The 20,585-nt window shown below is 48.5% G+C and overlaps 2 protein-coding genes and 1 long non-coding RNA gene across 8 annotated transcripts in view; 2 read left to right on the forward strand and 1 right to left on the reverse strand.

Annotated features, from left to right (window-relative positions):
- The window catches only part of THADA (THADA armadillo repeat containing), a 327,764-nt gene extending 316,245 nt beyond the window's left edge, over nucleotides 1-11,519 (forward strand). For all 5 annotated transcript variants that reach the window (XM_081591965.1, XM_081591968.1, XM_081591969.1 and 2 more), the window contains 2 exons: nucleotides 9,053-9,222; nucleotides 10,376-11,519. In XM_081591965.1, coding sequence (XP_081448091.1) covers nucleotides 9,053-9,222; nucleotides 10,376-10,771 — 566 coding nt within the window. In that variant the 3' untranslated portion in view covers nucleotides 10,772-11,519. The remainder of the gene's footprint in view (nucleotides 1-9,052; nucleotides 9,223-10,375) is intronic.
- On the reverse strand, nucleotides 1,267-9,289 carry LOC145546085 (uncharacterized). Its single transcript, XR_014082473.1, has 2 exons — nucleotides 8,967-9,289; nucleotides 1,267-4,621 (listed from the first exon to the last, which is right to left on the reverse strand). It is a non-coding gene; the product is annotated as an uncharacterized LOC145546085 (long non-coding RNA).
- A 2,082-nt stretch (nucleotides 11,520-13,601) lies between the features above and the next one.
- ZFP36L2 (ZFP36 like 2 zinc finger CCCH-type) lies at nucleotides 13,602-18,490 on the forward strand. Of its 2 annotated transcripts, XM_081591970.1 has the most exons (3): nucleotides 13,602-13,765; nucleotides 15,064-15,239; nucleotides 15,734-18,490. In XM_081591970.1, exons 2-3 carry the CDS (start codon nucleotides 15,189-15,191, stop codon nucleotides 17,150-17,152), a joined length of 1,470 nt encoding a protein of 489 aa, XP_081448096.1. In that variant the 5' UTR covers nucleotides 13,602-13,765; nucleotides 15,064-15,188; the 3' UTR covers nucleotides 17,153-18,490. The 2 variants fall into 2 exon arrangements, with proteins under 2 accessions (XP_081448096.1, XP_081448097.1); XM_081591971.1 differs by lacking the exon at nucleotides 13,602-13,765 and having other exon boundaries at nucleotides 14,890-15,239.
- Nucleotides 18,491-20,585: the final 2,095 nt, after the last annotated feature.

Raw genomic sequence — 20,585 nt, forward strand, 5'->3', positions numbered from 1 at the left:
GGGTTGAAGGGTTTTCCACAAATGCCTGACAGGATTCTCTAGAGCTGGTGGGAGGGAGAATCCAACTCCTCACCATTTGCTCAGCATTTCCTGGGCTGACTTGACCTCTCTCAGAAAGGACTGGGAAGCAGGCTTGACCAATGGCCTTAGTCTCAAAGGCATCTCCCTCATAATACTTTATAATCAGACGGTAGGTTTCTAATCCATTGTCTGAATTGGTTTTCATGGTTGGCAACACAGAAAAAAATCCATGTCAGCATTTTCATTTTAATCAGTACAGTTGAAAATGACCCCAAACCTTCCTAGAAATGAAAGATCACTTGTCTTAGTCGGGACACTGACTAAGCTACGACTTTGAATGGTCAAGCACACTGGGTGAAGCCTGGGTCTTCAGCTCCCAGCCCCAAGGTGGGCCTCTTCGTGGAGGTGGGGAAGAAGACGGCAGGGGAGCAAGTCAGAAGGCTTCTGATCCCCAGGTGGCTGCCTTGGCAGGAGACCTTGACGTGGCCAAGGCAGTAGCGAGAGGAGGTCTGTGCTGCAGCAGCCCTGCAGCCTCTTGTCCTCTGTGCTCCCCTGCGATCCAAGTGAGTTATCCATTCTTGAAGATGAAAAGCATAGGATGCTTTTTTGTTGGGCCCATTTGTTGGGCTTCCGACTTGCTTCCAAATGACTGAGTGTTAATACAATCTGCCTTGTGTAGGCCTCCCCAGACACGTGTGTACCAGCACCCCTTCCCCACTTGAAGCACTCCCAGAAGGGTCCCAGAGGGGTCTTTCCTTAGCTGTGCAGCCAGTGTGGAGAGAGTCTTGGAGATGATTTATTCCCCCATGCTGACCTCTCCCCTTCCTTGGCTCCTGTGGCTCTTGGGATCCAGACCACTCCATTGATTCCTCACTGTTTCCTGAGTGTTTGCCTGACCTTCCCATCTAGACCACCAGCTTCCTGAGGACAGGACAGGACGCGTCAGCCTCTTGCTTTGTTTTCTACAGTACTTAGCATATCACTGGCCACAAAGCAGACCATTAGCTCCTATTTCCTGATTGTCTGGTGAAGGGCCAGACAGAGTCCCAGCTCCTCCAGGAATCCTTTTTGAGCCTTCTTTCCACCTTCTGACAGACCATTTACCTCTGCAGAGCCCTCCAGCACCTGAGAACTAGGCCCCACAAGCATGTATGAGGCTCTAGACGTTTGTCCAGCCTCCTTAGTAGACTGGCCGTTTCCAGACAGACTCTGTGGTCAGGCTTCCTCCAAGCAACCGGAACCAACTTGGGCACATAGCAGATTTTTTTTTTTAACATCCTAGTCTTACTGAGATATATCATACATATACCATACAGTCACCCATTTAAAGAGTACAATGCAGTGTTTTTTAACATACTCATGGAGTAAAGCAATCATCAGCACAATTTTAACATATTTTTATCACTTCAAAGAGAAATACCACAACCTACCCTTTGTTCCTCCATATTAGTTGACTGTAGCTACTGTAACAAATGACCAAAAACTTAGTGGTTTAAAACAACACTGATTTGTTGTCTCACAGTTCTGGAGGCCAGAAGTCAGAAAATAAGGTGTCAGCTGGGCCACACTCCTTCTGCAGGTCCTAGGGAAGAATCCAGTCCTTGTCTCTTCCAGTTTCTGGAGGCTGTCAGCATTTCCTTGCTGGGATCACTTTAGCCTCTGCCTCTGTCTTCACATCACCTTCTCCTTTCTCTGTGTGTGTTATGTGTATGTAGTCACTTAGTTGTGTCTGACTGTTTGCAACCCCATGGACTGCAGCCCACCAGGCTCCTCTGTCCATGGAATTCTCCAGGCAAGAATACTGGAGAGGGTTGCCATTCCTTCTTCAGGGGATCTTCCTGACCCAGGGATTGAACCCAGGTCTCCTGCATTGCAGGCAGATTCTTTACCATCTGAGCCACCAGGGAAGCCCTTCTTTCTATGTGTGTCTAGTGTCAAATCCCCCTCCCCCTTATTAGGACAATGATGATGACATCTAGGGGCCACCCAGATCATATAAGATTATCTCCTCATCTAAGTATCATCAACCAAATCTAAGAGCTGGAGAGACTTTCAGACAGTCAGTTTTCCAAAGTGGCTGGCACCATTTTACGTTCCTACTAGCAATATATGAAAGTTTTAATTTTTTCACATCTTTTACCAAAACTTAGTATATGTCTTCTTGATTAAAGTTACACTAGTAAGTATGAAGTGGTTTCTATATCTATAGAGACCGTTTTTACAAGTAAATTAACATTCACAAGGTCCAGGGACTTTACATAGGTATCTTTTGGGAGGCCATTATTCAGCCTTCCACACTCTCCATGCCCCCCCCATAAAATACATCATATAGCAAAAGACATGTAAAATTTAAGTGTACATGTGTACAAATTTTAGTATATTCATAAGGTTGTACAACCATCAACACTATCTGATTCCAGCACATTTGCATCAGCTTAAAAAGAAACACTGTATCTATCAGCAGCCATTCCTCATTCTCCCTGTTCTCCAGCCCCTGGCAACTGCTAATCTACTTTTTTGTCAGTATGATTTGCCTGTTATGGACATTTTATATGAGTGGAATTATACAATATGTGATCTTCTGTGCCTGGCTTCTTCACTTAACATAATGTTTTCAAGGTTCATCTGCATTGTAGCATGTGTTGGTACTGCATTCCTTTTTATAGCTGAATCGTATTGCATTGTATGGATGTACCACATTTATTTATCCTTTCATTGGTTCATGAACATTTTGGTTGTTTCCACTTCTTTGCTTTTATGAATAATGGTCTTATGAACATTCATGTACATGTTTCTGTGTGGACATATGTTTTTAGGTATATGTATATGTCTAAGAGCTGGAGAGACTTTCAGACAGTTTTCCAAAGTGGCTGGCACCATTTTACGTTCCTACTAGCAATGTATGAAAGTTTTAATTTTTTCACATCTTTTACCAAAACTTAGTATATGTCCTCTTGATTAAAGTTACACTAGTAAGTATGAAGTGGTTTCTCATTGTGGTTTTGATTTGTATTTCCCTGATGATTAATGATGCTAAGCGTCTCTGCATGTGCCTATTGATCATTTGTATATCTTTTCTAGAGAAATGTCTATTCAGACCCTTGGCACATGTTTTAACTGGATTATTTGTCTTTTTATGATTGGGTTTTAAGAGCTTCCCTGATAGCTCAGTTGGTAAAGAATCCACCTGCAATGCAGGAGACCCTGGATCAATTCCTGGGTTGGGAAGATCTGCTGGAGAACATATAGGCTACCCACTTCAGTATTCTTGGACTTCCCTTGTGGCTCAGCTGATAAAGAATCCGCCTGCAATGTGGGAGACCTGGGTCTGATCCCTGGGTTGGGAAGACCCCCTGGAGAAGGTAAAAGCTACCCACTCTAGTATTCTGGCCTGGAGAATTCCATGGACTGTACAGTCAGTCCGTGGGGTCACAAAGAGTAGGACACGACTGAGCGACTTTCACTTTATGTATTTTAAATACAGACCCCTTGTATGTTCTCCAGTTCTGTGAATTTTCTTTTCACTTTCTTAGTAATGTCCTTTGAAAAGTTTTCAATTTTGATGAAGTCTAATTTTTCTTTTGTTGCTCGTGCTTTTGATGTCATGTTTAAAAAACCATTTCCTACTCCTATATTTCTCTGAATTTTATAGTTTTATTTGTTAACTTTAGTTTTTATATATTTTGAGTTAATTTTCATGTATGTTGTGAGGTAGGGGCCTGGTTTCATTCTTTTCATGTGAATATTCAGTTGTCTTTGCTCCCTTGGTTTAAAAGACTGTTCTTCCCCCCAGCTAGTTATTTTGACACCCTTGTCAAAAATCAATTGACTATAATTGTGAGAACTTATTTCTGGACACTCAGTTCTATTCCATTTGATCTATATTATGTCCATCCTTAGGCCAGTTTCGAAATCAGGAAGTGTGAGCCCTCCAGTTCTGTTGTATTTTTCCAGATTGTTTTGGCTGTTCTGGACACACAACAGATTCCTCCAACATGCTTGTTGCTTGGTCACTTGCTTTCTTGGTCCTTGAGGGACCAGCAAGCCTGTGGGGCTGGTCTGCAGGGTTAGGTTGAAAATCCCTTTCCCTACCCTTCAGCCTCCCCTTCAGAAGGCATTCGGCCAGTAGAGACTGGGCTGCTCTGGCTGAGCTGTCTTAGTCCAGGGTAAGGTGATAAAAGAAGGAACTTGGCGAGGTGCATCTGGCCCCTCAAGCAGCAGGTCTAGGTCCATCTAATCCTCCCCTCACCCCCATCCCAGCTCCCCTTCCTCGTCTCTCCTCACCTGGTGGGGTCGGTGTTTGGATGGTTATAATTCTAGCAGATTCACTTCCAGACAACACACCAGCTCTCCTCTAGAGCTTCAGTCATTGCCAGGACTCCCCTGGCACTTTCTAAGCGTGATGTCCAGCCACATGGCGCAGGACAGGGGACATCGGTCCTCAGGTGGGGCAGGTGCAACAGTCCAGCCTTCCTGGTGGCATCTCTGATCACTCCCGAGTGGTCTTCATGGACCCATTGGGAGTGTTGCATGAGCTGAAGGCACTGGTTTTGCTGGTGGATGAAACTATGTTCCTCCCTATAGGGCTTTCAGTCTTTGCCTTAAGGAGACAAAAAGAAGGGTCAGGGCAGGGAGGGATAAGGGGTGGATCAGAGGGAAGATTTTTCTGGAAGGTTTCAAGAGAAGCTGACCTGATGCTGGTGCCACAGTCTAGAGGACTTACAGCTTTGACCCTTTCTTCAAAGTATGGCCCCCAGCTGGGAGCTCTTTTTAATGCATGAAAAGTGAAAGTGAAAGTCTCTCTGTCGTGTCGGACTCTTTGCAACCCTATGGTCTATGCAGTCCATGGAATTCTCTAGGCCAGAATACTGGAGTAGGTAGTCTTTCCCTTCTCCAGGGGATCTTCCCAACCCAGGGATCAAACCCAGGTCTCCCACATTGCAGGAGGATTCTTTACCAACTGAGCTATCAGAGAAGCCCCACTTTTAATACATAAAAGTAATAAAACTGAGTCTGACTTCCTCATCTCCATGGGGTACTGGGAGTGTTTCTCCAAGGCTTCCCTGCAGAATGGGCATGGCCTGTGACTGAACCATACTTATTAGCTCAGTGCCACCACTGCTAACTGTGAGATTCTGGACCCGTTACCCAACCTCTGTGAGCACAGCTTCCTCGTTTATTAAATAAGGATACCTCCCTTCTGGTGGTGGGAGAAGCAAGGGTTCAAATAAAAGGAAAGTCTCTGTTATTGTCAACTTACTGCTTGCTTTCTTTGTGGCTGTCCCTGTGTTAGTATTCAAACCAAATCAAGTGGCATAAAGGAAGTTTCATAATCTCCAGAGTCATAAACAAATGTTCTGAGCATCTGCTGTGTGCTTCATTGTATGCTAGTCTGCATGTATATTTTCAGTCTTTGGGGTTTGAAAGATGCCAATTAATGGTGTTCTCTTCCCCTTACAAACTCTAAAGTAGTTGAGAACTACACAGGGGAGTCAGCAGAGATAAAAATAGAGATTGTATCATAGGCAGAGCCTAGACCAACACATGGCTCAGACCTGCAGCCAAAAATGCACCTTCACACCTTCCCTCGACTTTTTCTGTTTCCCAATTGAAGCCTGATGCCAAGCTGCAGAGCCTAAGGAGCAGGTGTCCTGGGGGATTGATTTGGGGCTCTGAAGATGGTAACATTGGTCCTTTGGCTGCTTCTGTGAGTCCAGGCTCTACTTCATGGGCTCTGTGTAGTGCTGGCCCTGGTGGAGGGTCATCAGCTCTGTTCCTCTCATCATGAAGACCTACATTTCAGGAATGCTGGTACTAGTTCTCCAAATCTGCACCCTGCATACACCATGAAACTTGCTGTCAATTCCAGTTTCTTTATAGCCACTTAAAGCTCTCTGACTATATGCAAGTGAGATAACCTAACTGTGCCTGGATTCCTCATCCATGAATTAGGAATGGTAATACTCAACCCAGAGGATGTTGAAGGACTGGAGAGAAAGGTCTTGGTTAGGGGACTGACACTTAAATAGGTCTCCAGAGGCTGATTCAACACTCTAGGGAACTCAGCTTTCTATTCCAGACTCTTAGGCTTCTCCCTGTGTGTTGAGCAAGTCTCTTTGGGGGCCAAATGGTCAAGGACAAAGTCTATGGGCTGCAGTGAAGATGTGGATTTGAGAAAGATGAGGTCTCAGTAGAAGTGGGTCATTGAAAGACAAGCATTGGTGTATGGATGGGTCTATAGAAATGTATTGTCTGTGTGGCAAGATTTTAGTCCCACGTTTCAGGCCTGCTCTAGGTTGGTGGTGGAAGGCGCAGGGTTGTTAACAGAAGTGTCAATGCCCTGAGCCTCCCTTGAAACCCATATTTAGTACTGTCTAAAAATCCTAAACGATGATGCTGTGAAAGTGCTGCACTCAATATGCCAGCAAATTTGAAAAACGCAGCAGTGGCCACAGGACTGGAAAAGGTCAGTTTTCATTCCAACCCCAAAGAAAAGCAATGAGAAAGAATGCTCAAACTACCGCACAATTGCACTCATCTCACACGCTAGCAAAGTAATGCTCAAAATTCTCCAAGCCAGGCTTCAACAGTACATGAACTGAGAACTTCCAGATGTTCAAGCTGGATTTAGAAAAGGCGGAGGAACCAGAGATCAAATTGCCAACATCCGCTGGAACATCGAAAAAGCAAGAGAGTTCCAGAAAAACATCTACTTCTGCTTTATTGACTATGCCAAAGCCTTTGACTGTGTGGATCACAACAAACTGTGGAAAATTCTGAAAGAGATGGGAATACCAGACCACCTGACCTGCCTCCTGAGGAATCTGTATGCTGGTCAAGAAGCAACAGTTAGAACTGGACATGGAACAACAGACTGGTTCCAAATCAGGAAAGGAGGACATCAAGGCTGTATATTGTCACCCTGCTTATTTAACTTATATGCAGGCTACATCATGAGAAATGCTGGACTGGATGAAGCACAAACTGGAATCAAGATTGCCAGGAGAAATATCAATAACCTCAGATATGCAGATGACACCACCCTTATGGCAGAAAGTGAAGAAGAACTAAAGAGCCTCTTGATGAAAGTGAAAGAGGAGAGTGAAAAAGTTGACTTAAAACTCAACATTCAGAAAACTAAGATCATGGCATCCAGTCCCATCACTTCATGGCAAATAGATGGGGAAACAATGGAAACAGTGTCAGACTTTATTTTGGGGGGCTCCAAAATCACTGCAGATGGTGACTGCAGCCATGAAATTAAAAGACGCTCCTTGGAAGAAAAGTTATGACCAAGCTAGACAGCATATTAAAAAGTAGAGACGTTACTTTGCCAACAAAGGTCCATCTAGTCAAAGCTATGGTTTTTCCGGTAGTCATGTATGGATGTGAGAGTTGGACTATAAAGAAAGCTGAGCACCCAAGAATTGATGCTTTTGAACTGTGGTGTTGGAGAAGACTCTTGAGAGTCCCTTGGACTGCAAGGAAATCCAACCAGTCCATCCGGAAATCAGTCCTTAATATTCATTGGAAGGACTGATGCTGAAGCTGAAACTCCAATACTTTGGCCACCTGATGCGAAGAGCTGACTCATTTGAAAAGACCCTGATGCTGGGAAAGATTGAAGGCAGGAGGAGAAGGGGACGACAGAGGATGAGATGGTTGGATGACATCAGCGGCTCAACAGACATGAATTTGAGTAAGCTCCGGAAGTTTGTGATGGACAGGGAAGCCTGGCGTGCTGCAGTCCATGGGGTCACAAAGAGTCGGACACGACTAAACAACTGACTGAACTGAACTGAAGGCTAAATGGTGAAGTAAGCAATGGTTTCCCTAAGTCACCCACTTCCTTTTTCTGTGCCCCGTTCTACTCTTTCAGCTCCCTTCCCCAGTCAGCTAAGAAGATGAGTGTCTGAAAAATGAGTTCAGTCTAACACAAAGGGCAGTGGACTGTGAGCTAATTCCAGCCCCCCACCTGTCATTGGGGAGCTCCCCAGGTGGCTCAGTAGTAAAGAATCTGCCTGCCAAGCGGGAAACACGGGTTCAAGCCCTGGGTCAGAAAGATCCCCTGGAAAAGGAAATGGCAACCCACTCCAATATTCTTGCCTGGGACATCCCATGGACAGAGGTGCCTGGTGGGCTACAGTCTATGGGGTTGCAAAGAGTCCCAAATGACTTAGCAATTAAACAACAACAACTGTCATTGTACAGCCCATGAATTGCAAATGGCTTTTACATTTTTTTAATGGTTGGAAAAAATAAAAAGAAGAATATTACTTTGTGATACCTAAAAATCACATGAAAGTTCAATTTTATTGGAACATAAATAAAGATTTATTGGAACCTATTAGCCACAACCATTTGTTTACCTATTGTCTATGGCTGCTTTCCACAGAGTTAATTATGACAGAGACCATAAGACTTGCAAAGTCACGATGTCCTTGGTGGTCCAGTGGCTAAGACTGCCAGTGCAGGAGGCCCAGGTTCGATCCCTGGTCAGGGAACTAGATCCCACATACCGCCACTAAGACCCGGCGCAGCCAAACAAATCAATATTAAAAAGACTCCCAAAGTCTAAAATATTTACCCTCTGGCTCTTTAAGAAAAAGTTTGTTGATGCCCTGCTCAGAGATGTTAGAGATTTAGTGTGTCATGTGCTCAATGGGATTTGCTTTAGAGGAAGGGGCAAAGTGACGGAGGTCAGGCATTGTCAGCAGGCCTGCAGAGGAAACGCTGGGTGGGATGCTTTCCTGATATCCTTCCAATTGGGTTGAGGGGAGAGAAACGTCTAGTCCTGTAGATGGGGCGGCTTCTATCAACACTGGCATGGGGGCATGGAAATGGTGGGGTTCAGACCTATGACTCATTCTAGTGTAAAGACAGCAAATAACCCTTAGTGAGCCTCTCCCACCAGCTTCCCTGCCAGGCGGCAGCAGTGATTTTACCTGGGACTTTCAATGTCTCAGAATCCTGCAGACTCCCGGTTGGCTCTCAGCAGCACATTCATGGCTCACCTCTCTTGTCTTTGCAGAATTTGCCTTCTGTCAGGTGGATGCCTCCAGCGCACTGGATCTGGCTCTGGCTGTGCTGTGTGACCTGCTCCAGCAGTGGGATCAGCTGACCCCCAGCCTCCCAGTCCTGCTGGGATGGCTGTTGGGAGAGGGTGAGGACCTCGTGGCCTGTGAGGAGAGCGCACATCAGGTATTAATCCCTGTGGTCTCAGGCAGCGGAGGTGTGTGAGAGTGTCCTACCTACGCCCACTGGAGGCAGCACTTACAGGCTTTCGTGGGCTTGATGTGGCTTGAAAGTGTGCTTCCGGATGCTCAGATACAGAGCCGTAACCAATTAACAAAATCTCCACATGACCCCAGCCTGCTGGATGCTGCTCCGACAGCTGTCCTGCTGATTTAGGGGTTCCAGTGGTAAACCTTCCCATCAGTGTGGGGGAGGGGACTTCAAAAGAGGTCCCTTGAAAGTTCAGAGTTGAATTATGAAGAGTGCTTATTCATCAACATTAGAGTAACCAGGGGCTCCCCACAATTAGGTCTGAAGCTGAAACACTTCCAGAGAATCAGAGTCCTTCCAGGGTCTCGGCCGCTAGAAGAAAACTATTAGACCCCTACAGGTTTAATAAGCTGCTATTTTATTAAAATTCAAATTACTTTTATTAAAAAATAAAACTATTAAACTGCTCCAGGGGGAGCAGTCAACAGATAGGGAAACTGAGGACCCAGATAAGCAGCAAAACCATCCTGAGAACTGAAATTCCTCTTCCCTAGTGTCTGACTCAGCTGGCCTTCTTGGCATCCCCAGCAGGCCAAGAGTTCAAAAAGCAGTCTGTTTATGGGAAATCTGGAGACAAGATAAAGTGTCTACAATAAAAATGACCTTGAAAGTCCCCAGCATTATAGAAATTGGGTTTCATCCTTAGAGAGCAGTGTCTCATGTTTGGCAATACTTCGCTCTTTGTTCTGCTGCTCACATCTCCCTTCCCCCCTCCTCTCTGATTTCTAGATGCACCTTCAGGTCTAGGGCCCCCTCCTGTGTTGAGGTCCCCTTTTCAGCACCAGTCCCCCAAGGTATCTTGGCTGAGAACCACAAACACATCTTTATCAAAGGTTATGTTAAGTCTGGGGGAGAGGAATTCCTCTCCGGTGGAGAAGTACAATGAGTGAAAATAGAAGGTGACCCTCAAGGCTGCAAGTGGTGTGCGTACAGGGGTGTTGACAGGCGAAAGTGGGCCCGCTGTCAGATGGGGGAGGGGACACACTGCTTCTGCATCTGCCAGGGTCTGGACTGGGGCTGGGTCAACATCCCCCATAAGGCTGGGTTTTGGCTTTTTCATCTGATTCAGGTGGAAGAAGACTACCCGTTTGAAAAAACAGAAATCAACTTTTGGGCCGAGACCCTGATCTTCGTGAAATACCTCTACAAGCACCTCTTCCGCCTCCTCTCTGAGTCCAGCTGGCATCCCCTCAGCCCTGAGACGCTCTGTCATCTTCAGAGGACTGCGTCGGAGCAATGCCACCTCCTGTCCCAGCTCTTCAGAGGGCTGCCTCCCACTGCTGAGTTTTTGAAGACGGCAGAGTTCACGAGACTGCGCATTCGGGAGGAAAGGACTTTGGCTTGCCTGAGGCTGCTGGCCCTTCTGGAAGGAAAGGAAGGGGAGGACACCCTAGTTCTCAGGGATTTGGATTCTCCTGCAGCAGCGAATCAGTTAACGCTTCCAAGAACAGAAGCAGCTTGTTGAAGAAGGATTTGTGGGATTGGGGTGGGGTGGGTTATTCGTCCACTCAATCAATAGGAAAATGTTCAACAGAAACTCCAGCGTCTTCTCCCCTTCACACCGCGCCCCCTCCCCCCACCTCCCTTCTGTGAGCCTAGTCTTCTGTCCCACAGAGGATTTTTCTTTGGTTCAGTCATTCAAGGCAGCCTGGTTTATTGCAGCTACTGTAGGAAGTGAGGCGACCACAGTGAATATTGACTCTGTCCCCAGGTGCAGGCCACCTGCAGGCCTGAATTAACCTTTCTCATCCCCCAGGACCTCCAATGTCCAACCAGAGCCAGCCTGCATTTTTCTCTGAATTGACTACACAGAATTGGGTTTTAACACATGATTTCCCCCCCCCCATTTTTGGCTGGTTGTAAGATTTGGATTAGTTAGCAAATAGCCCACTTGGTCCGAATTTCAAATTTTATTCCATTTTAGTGCAGTAAGAAATATGTTCCAAATGTTGGATCCTGGAAGAATTAAGCATTAACTTCAAACAAATAATTTTGTTTTTACTGTCTGCATGTTTTAAGCCTTCAGTGACCTACACATGCCATCCTCATTATTAAAAGAGCCATTACAAGCTCCTACCCCCGACCCCCAATAAAAAGTATTTGTGCTATTGTTAAGAAATCATATTTTACCACCCACTGAAACCATAGACTCTTGGCTGTTAGAAGGAACCTGGTGAAAGGAGAGTCAGAATAAATGACTTATTTGATGTCTACACTGTTTACTATCATTTTCCTGGTTGCAGTAACAAAAAGATTCTTACTTAGGATCACAGAAAATATTTATCCATTTTAGTGATTTAATCCACAAACTTTAGGATTTTCTGTTTTTCTAAATCCAGCCCTCCCCACTTCCTCAGACACCCAGCAGGTGTCGCTATTGCATACGTTTTGCTGCTGATTTTGTTTTTCATTGGCTTACTGTTTTTAATTTGTAATTTCAGAGTGTCACCCAAAGACAGTTATCTTGAAACTCATAGCTTGGATAGGTCATAACCTCATCCACGTTCACTTCATCCTAGTTATCTGAAGAAACCATTTCAGTAATTGTATGTACACTTGGCTCAGCTTTTAGAGTCTAAATATTTTTAAATACTTCACAGGTGAGCAACCAGTTAGAATTATTTTATTGATGTTTGAGGGTTTGATCAGGCAGTTTAGAAGGGAGAGGGTTTGATATGATCATTTCCTACTAAAGAAAGATTTATATTTCAAATATAATTTCTCTTTGAAAGAAAACCACCTAACACTAAAAAATAGAGCCTACTAGTAAAGAGCTGTAGGAAGAGGCATGGAAAGAAGTTAATTTAGTGTCCAAAGTTTTGTCCTAAAGAGAACAGGAAATTCCCTGGTGGTTTTGCACTATTCAGCTCAAAATGTGTTTGTTGTGATCCTGAATTAATTACCTGGTTAGGCATCTGTGTAGCCCACACTTGATGGAAAGTTGCCAGCTTAAGATTTCTTTTTGTTCTGAGAAGACATGGCTGGTGAGAAGTCAGGTAATTGTTGGTACAACGTAACGATAACCATGGTAGAATAATTATGAAACTGGCTCTAATAAAGCTCAGCTCACTGGAAAAGGCCAGCATTCCTTTTTTCTCCATTTAAAATGAAATAAAAGCAGTTATATAATAATAAAAATATTTCTACCAGCAGGTACTCTGTACCAAAGCATGTACCATAGCATGTTTACATGCAAGCTTCAAAGTCTACCCAGCTCGCAAAGTGGGTGTTCTCATAGGTGTTGACTGGGAGTTACCCCAGATTTTGATCTTGGCTGGTTGTAGCCAGCTTGGGCGTACAGGAGAGACAGATGTTTCCACTGGCTTTTCTATCTGAAATCTTGTCCCCCACCTTCAATAGCAGAGGTGGTGGCCTGGGAAATGGCTGTTTCACACTTTCCTGATGCATTCCCAGGGGCAATTCAGAATACCCCACTGTCAGAGCCATCCTCAAACTCTTGCATTTGGGTTCATTTCAACAAAGAACGAAACAGGGTCAGGGTTCTTGGGTATTCTAGGCTACAAGTGTCCGCCAGGGTTGCCCAGCCTTGTCTAACAATCAGTGTAGGCTGAGTGGTGAGACTAAAGCCGTCACTTCTGAGGTCACTGCCCTTGGCTCCAAGCTGGAGGGTCCAAGATTTGGTGCCCTCTCAGCTCTACTGTCACCATTCTGTGGACCTTCACCCATCCAGCCATGCTCCAGAGGTCTGACTTGCTCCATTTTCTTGCTTTGTCAATTTGTTTTAATAAGATGGAATCTACTTGTTTATCTTTCAAACACCGTAACAAATAACTCACTTGCATTGGCACCTTGACAAAAGGTGATAAGATTAGTAAAGCGGGAATTATGTTAGTTTTACAAGGAAACCCAGGTGCCCAAGTGATTATGTGATTTGTCTAAAACCATGTGGTTTATAAGGGAAGAAGGCTGAACTCCAGCCCTATGTTTCTGATCCTGAAGTCCTTGCAGCCCTGCCCCGGCTCAAGCACCCTGGATGGGTGGAGAGTCCAGCAGTTGGCTCTGCATGCAAGCTGAACTTGAAGGAGTTGGTTTCCTGAGAGACAGGCCTAGTTCATTCCTTCCCAGGGTACTGAGAGAGGGAGGGAGTGCAGCGGAATGTAAATAAGCACAAGGAAACACAGCCAGAAATAAGATCAACTGGGCAAGGGGGCGTGGGTCGCGGGAGCTTCTTTCCCTGGCAGGTACTGGACCTTCCAACTTAGGCCCAGTAACAGCCTAGGCTGCCAGGTGTGTGAAATCATGGGCCGGACTCCAGCCTTTCAGAGGCAGCGTCTGCGTAGACGCGGGGAAGTGTCCTAGACGGGACCCCAGATCTGACAGCAGCTTAAGCTTCACTGGGTGCTGGGGCGGGGTTGTGTCTGCCTCGCACCCAGAGGGCACCAGCTGGCAAAATCTTATACCAATGCAGGCTTCTGGGGTGTGGGACTGGCAAGAGAAGGTAAGGCGAGCCCACTAGGCGAATCCTCTGTGCCCAGCCTTTCCTGGCTGCGGGTCGGCCTCAGCGGGAGCCCGCAACCCAGGACAGCTAAGGCAGGGCGCGGCGCCCTGAACGGCCAGGGAGGGTCTAGGAGGGCGCGCCAGGCCAAGGCTGCGGCGGAAGGGAGCCTCGGCTGGCAGCTGTACCTCGACCCCCAGGAGGACTCGGGAAAGCCAGACAGACCAGCAGACGGACGAGGCGGCGGGAAGTGGCCTCCGTGCCTGCGCGGCTCTCCCGGCCTTTCCTCCCGTCCTCCCAGCCGGCTCTCCCGCCCGGGACGCCCCGCGCCACTCTGCGCCTTTGGCCCTGGCTCAAGGTCTTGTGATGTGATTAGCAAAGCCAGCGCCTTGTCCTCAGACACTCAGCCCTGCCCGGCAGGCCTCGGCATTCAAGCCCTGTTTACTGCAGTCTGGGCGGGAAGAGGGGCGGAGAAACGGGCCCAGGCTCCTCCGGGAGAGACTGCCCAGGCGGCCGCCCGCGTGGCCGCTCCCGTCCCCACCCCCACCCCCACCGCATCTCCACGTGCAGTCGGGACGCAGCCACCACCCATCAGACTCGGGCCCAGAGTCCCCGCCCCCCGGCCAGAGGGCCCTTTGCAAAGGGCCGCGCGGGCGGTTGCAATATTCTTGCACTTTGCAATTCCCGCGCCCAGTATAAAACTGAGAGTGGGAGATAAAAGCTCCGCAATTTCGCCTAGCAGGATCGGACGGGGAAAGACACGTTCAGGGCTGCAGAAACCCGGCCACGTTAGACGTGCTGGGGATTTCCGACAGAACATCCCCAGAGGAGGGGAGCCGTATCTTCCCGCCACCAACCAGCAGCACCCATCTCGGCCGAGATCTCCACGCCACCCCGGGCGCCCAGGCGGCCAGCCCCGCCCCGAGGCCTCTCCGTCCCCTCCCCCAGAGGAAAAAAATTGGCGGCGGCCAATGGGAGGCCAAGAAGGCTCCTGACGTCCTCCAGCGGGCGGGCGGCGTTGCCTGGAGACCCGGCGGGGTCTGCGTTCTGTCCCCTCCCCTGGCACGCCCGCCCCGGAGCGGCCGCGCTCCGGGGGCTCTATATAGGGCGCGCGCTCGCGGGCCGCTGAGTTCCACCAGTCCGTGAGCTGCCGTCGGCTCCGCGCGGGGGGGCGGGCCGGGCACCCCGGGGCGCGGAGGAGCGCTCTAGCTTCACTCTTCTTTCCCCCCAACTCCGCACTCACGGGCACCCTCAAACCAGTCCACGCTGCTGCCCCTGCTCCCTCCTTTCTCGCCCCCCAGCAAACTTTCGGTGCCTCCGTCGCCCTTCGCCCGTTACTCGTCGTGGCTCGGGCCCGGCCGCGCCGCCCCGAGGGCTCCTCCGGATCTCCCAGTCTACAGCTCCGACCATTAGAGGATCCAGAAACATGTCGACCACACTTCTGTCCGCCTTCTACGATATCGACTTCTTGTGCAAGGTACGCGGGTGAGCAGGGAGCCCTTCGAGTTCTCAGGCTTGGCCTTCTGTCCTCGGCTTTGGGGGTTCTCTTCCCGCTCTGACTTTTTTAGATTCGGGAAAAATCCTAGAGTTTGCACTGTTGCTCGAGCCTTGTGGGCGGGGAGAAGGAGCAGCTGGGAGGAAAGGCAGAAGGGAGTCGCTGTAGCTGTTAGTTTCTCCGCAGCCGACCACAGCCACGCTGCCCGGGGCTTCCCGGACGAGGTTTGCGCCGCCCAGGCCTGCGGCCCACGGCTGAGGATCACATGTCGCGACGCAGCGCGGCCTAGGGTGGGAGAGTCCGGCTCCTCCCAATGCGAACTTGATTCTTGTGCGCGTTTAAGGGTGGAGGTTGGGCCGAATCGAGATCCGAAAAAAGGAAAAAGAATCGGAGGGCTGGTAGTGGCTACTCCGCAACTCGCCCCAACTCTTCCCTCCTCCCTTTTCATCCCTTCCCCGCTCCCCTCCTCTTGGCAGACGGAGAAATCCCTGGCCAACCTCAATCTGAACAACATGCTGGACAAGAAGGCGGTGGGGACACCCGTGGCCACCGCCCCCAGCTCGGGCTTCACGCCGGGCTTCCTCCGACGGCATTCGGCCAGCAACCTGCACGCGCTCGCCCACCCCGCGCCTAGCCCCGGCAGCTGCTCGCCCAAGTTCCCGGGCGCGGCTAACGGTAGCGCGGCGGCCGGCGGCTCGGCCTCCTACGGCACCCTCAAGGAGCCGTCGGGGGGCGGCGGCACCGCCCTGCTGAACAAGGAGAACAAATTCCGGGACCGCTCGTTCAGCGAGAACGGGGAGCGCAGCCAGCACCTCCTGCATCTGCAGCAACAGCAGAAGGGGGGCGGCGGCTCCCAGATCAATTCGACGCGCTACAAAACTGAGCTGTGTCGGCCCTTCGAGGAGAGTGGCACCTGCAAGTACGGCGAGAAGTGCCAGTTCGCGCACGGCTTCCACGAGCTGCGCAGCCTGACGCGGCACCCCAAGTACAAGACCGAGCTGTGCCGCACCTTCCACACCATCGGCTTCTGCCCCTACGGGCCGCGCTGCCACTTCATTCACAACGCTGATGAGCGGCGACCCGCGCCGTCCGGGGGCGCCTCCGGGGACTTGCGCACCTTCAGCGCCCGCGACGCGCTTCACCTAGGCTTCCCGCGGGAACCGCGGCCCAAGCTGCACCATAGCCTCAGCTTCTCGGGCTTCCCGTCGGGCCACCACCAGCCCCCTGGGGGCCTAGAGTCGCCCCTGCTTCTCGACAGCCCCACGTCGCGCACGCCGCCGCCACCCTCTTGCTCCTCGGCCTCGTCTTGCTCGTCGTCCGCTTCGTCCTGCTCCTCGGCCTCGGCAGCCTCCACGCCCTCCGGCGCCCCGACGTGCTGCGCCTCTGCTGCGGCAGCGGCCGCGGCCGCGCTACTGTACGGCCCCGGGGGCGCCGAGGACTTGCTCGCACCCGGCGCGCCCTGCGCCACCTGCTCGTCGGCCTCGTGCGCCAACAACGCTTTCGCCTTCGGCCCGGAGCTGAGCAGCCTCATCACACCGCTCGCCATCCAGACCCACAGCTTCGCCGCCGTGGCTGCTGCCGCTTACTATCGCAGCCAACAGCAGCAGCAGCAGGGCCTGGTGCCCCCCGCGCAGCCCCCGGCGCCGCCCAGCGCGCCCCTCCCTGCCAGCGCCGCCGCGCCGCCCTCACCGCCCTTCAGCTTCCAGTTGCCACGCCGCCTGTCCGAGTCGCCGGTGTTCGACGCGCCCCCTAGCCCCCCAGACTCGCTGTCGGACCGCGACAGCTACTTGAGCGGCTCCCTGAGCTCGGGCAGCCTCAGCGGCTCTGAGTCCCCCGGCCTTGACCCGGGTCGCCGCCTGCCCATCTTCAGCCGCCTCTCCATCTCCGACGACTGAGGCAAGAGGGCGCCAGTGAGGAGGAGGAAGGGAAGGCCGATCTGGGGGTGTTGGAGGGCGCCCCTGCTTAGGGGCAGGAGGGCACGGAAGTGTGGGGGGTGACATCGGCCACAAGCAGACTGCAGGCTGTGCCGAGCATTTGGACTCGAACTTGAGTGCCGGGAGGGGCCCCCACCCCTCCCCTTTCGGTTCCCTCTTCATTTTTTGTTTTTTTATTATTATTATTATTTTTATTATTATTACGAAGTTTCATTCTTGTTGAGCGGGAAAAAAGCCAACGAACTTTTTGTATTGATGAACAAAAGACTCACAACAGAGCAGTTGTGCTGCGAATAGAACAAAAAACCAAACAAACTTTTTTAGGTCTCCGATGAGTTTGGGATTTTGGGAAAAATCAACCCAGCACCAGCAGCTATCAACCACCATTCCATATCTTCACTTGAAAAGCATTAGTTACAGTCCAGATGTCGGGACTCTTATCTTGAGAGAAGTTCCTAATTGTTTGTCCCAGACCAGTGTAAACAAACCAGCCAACCACCGCCTTGCTAAACCTATAAGCTTTTAGAATCCAATATTCTGCCAAGAATATGCCTTGATAGTAGACCTCAGCTCCATAGGTGTTTGTTTTTTAACAAAGTTATATGTGTCTGGGAAAAAAAACCTTGCATTCCAAAGTTTCATACTGGTTACTGGTTTCATTGTCATCACTTAGTGGATGTTTCATTTAGAACCATTTTGTCTGCTCTTTCTGGAAGCCTTGGGCAGAGCTTCGTAATTGTTGGGGAATAACTGCTGAATTTTTAGCTGTTTTGAGTTGATTCGCACCACTGCACCACAACTCAATATGAAAAAAAACTATTTAACTTATTTATTATCTTGTGAAAAGTATACATTGAAAATTTTGTTCATACTGTATTTATCAAGTATGATGAAAAGCAATAGATATATATTCTTTTATTATGTTAAGTTATGATTGCCATTATTAATCGGCAAAATGTGGAGTGTATGTTCTTTTCACAGTAATATATGCCTTTTGTAACTTCACATGGTTATTTTATTGTAAATGAGTAAAAAAAATCTTAATTTAAGAGATTGTATGTAATATTTATTTCATTAATTTCTTTCCTTGTTTACGTAAATTTTGAAAGATTGCATGATTTCTTTACAGAAATCTATCTTGATGCTGTGGAAGTAGTTTGAGAAATATCTTATGAGTTTTTCTTAGAATGTATAATGGTTGTAGCCCATCCAACTTTAAAAGAAAAAATGACCACGTTGCAATCTGGCTTACATGTGGCATGCTTTTCTCATTCCAACTTTATAAATTAGCAAAAGATGTTTTTTGTTTGTTTATTCCACCAGTTCTACTGTGACATACTCTGCATATAAAGACATGTAGCAATAATGGGGGGGTGGTAATCTCACAGTGCCTTTGGAAGGGCCAGAACTTGCCTTAAATTTTCCTCAACCAAATAAGTATTTTGTCTATTAGTGCTTGAGAGAATCTGAATGTAGGATGGGTTCAACTGCACAAAAGGAGAAGATTTTTACCACTTTTTTTTATATAGATATAAAGTGAAGAGGCCACCTCTTAGTGCTAAAATGGTATGTAGTACATGAATATGCCTTGTTTAATTACAGAAAATTCCAAAACTTGTACTATTTTTTTCCCCGTGTGGAAAGGCAGGAATGCTTTTCTGGACAGCGGCTGAATGAGCAGTAGCTTTAGTTTGTACGTAGGTACAGTTGGAGCACTATGTATGTATGTATTGTGGACTACTTTGACAGAAGTAGCTATTTTGAATGTAACAAGGTTAAGTCAACTTGAGTTGTAATATATTTGGGGAATCAGTTCACTACAAATTGTGACTGTAAACATTGTACTGTAAATGTTTTGTAGTTTTCCCCCAATAAAACTTTTGGGAAAAAAAGGTATTAATGTGTAAGATAGCTTCCTTTTCTAAAATGGGGATATCTATAGAGCTTTCTAGCTTCCCACCACTGTCAGGCATTGCCCAGTCTTAGAGAGTTGGGCGCTAGGATTTAGAGGGCTGGCAGAGCCTGAGTTCAGAAAAGCTTGTCTCCCTATATGTTTTAATAGCAAGTTCTTTTAGCTGGAAGAAAGACTGTCAAGGGCATTAGTTTAGCTGTTCCCTTTGCTAATAAGATGCGTCCCTGAGTTGGCTGACTGGTAGCAGGTCCTGGCTGGGAGGCCTGAGGGGTGTGGCCCGCCTGTGAGTCACCAAGCGATCACGTGTCTGCAGTGGCAGCTGAAGGTCTGATTTTTTTTTTCCAGTGGGAGGCTCGGGAAACTGAACTGCTTGGGTGAGGAGGGTCTTGCCAGCCCCTGGCTGAATTGGGGGTGGGAAGTTAAAAGCCCAGCCTTTCTGGGCCAGGAACCAGGGTTTGGCCTGGACTTTGGAAAGCCTGGTCGTGCTGAGGACGGAAAGAGAAGGAAGATTAAACAAGTTAAACTTATATCTGGGTAGTGTTTGTTTATGTGGACAGCTTCCTCTGGGAGTGAGCACACACGTTATTTATGCAAAAGGATTAGTGTCTGTGCTTGAGACTACTATAAGCGGCCAGAAAGCAAATTCAACCCAAGTCTGGAAAAAAGGAAGGAAAAATCGTTCAGTCTCTCTGCTGATTCTCACACAATTGAACAAAACCTGAGTGTGGTTCTTTCCTACAATTGCTTTAAAGCTTAAAAATGTGCTTCATAAATCAATTCCTGTTTTTCCTTCTCTACCCCTCACCCACCCCTAACACACACACAGTTCACTTTTTCCAAATAAGAGCTTTAGCAAAAGTTTGTTTCCTCATCTACAACCGGTTCTATCACCCGTACTCCCATCCCCTTGACCCTGTGTTCACTGGGGTCCTCTTGAGTCTCACAGCTGAGTCTGGTTGTGGGGGTGATCAGTGGAGCCCGCCAGGCCCTGAGCAGCTGCTTCATGCTAACTGTGATTGCACTGGTGTTAACTGGAGCGTTTTGGTGCTGGGTGCATGCTGCCAAAGGGTATCGGGAACAATTTCAAAGTTCTCCCAAATGCCTGGCCCCTGGCTGAAAGCTTCAGCAGTGGGGGAAGGGAAGCTTGCAGCCCTGGAGGACTGGACGGATGAAGACCCTGCGGGCTCAGAGTCCTCTTTACCATAAAGAATGTGCAATGGCAAGGAAAAGTCTAAAATGTGGTGCTATGTAGGGCCAAACTGCATTTCAAAGGCCTTGTTTCCACTTCGTTCCAAAACTGATTTTCCTAAACAAGTACTTTTTGATCAACTGGAACGTTCGACTTCTTTTTGGGGTAAGCCACATTCATTTTAAAAAATCGGTTTGTTTGAAAGCCCAACTGCTAGGAGCTGATGTTTTGTATTTTAGACCCAGTGGAGCATGCAAAGCTGCGGGGGTGTGTTGGGGGGGATCATTCAGAAA

Source organism: Giraffa tippelskirchi, chromosome 4 (assembly GCF_054371585.1).
Source record: "Giraffa tippelskirchi isolate mGirTip1 chromosome 4, T2T-mGirTip1v1.2.pri, whole genome shotgun sequence".
Classification (NCBI taxonomy): Eukaryota; Metazoa; Chordata; class Mammalia; order Artiodactyla; family Giraffidae; genus Giraffa; species Giraffa tippelskirchi.

Bases quoted from the DNA above. Each gene is read 5' to 3' on its own strand.
- ZFP36L2 (XM_081591970.1), top strand. From the start codon at position 15,189: ATGTCGACCACACTTCTGTCCGCCTTCTACGATATCGACTTCTTGTGC. The intron at 15,240-15,733 runs GTACGCGGGTGA...TCCTCTTGGCAG, and splicing joins ATATCGACTTCTTGTGCAAG to ACGGAGAAATCCCTGGCCAA.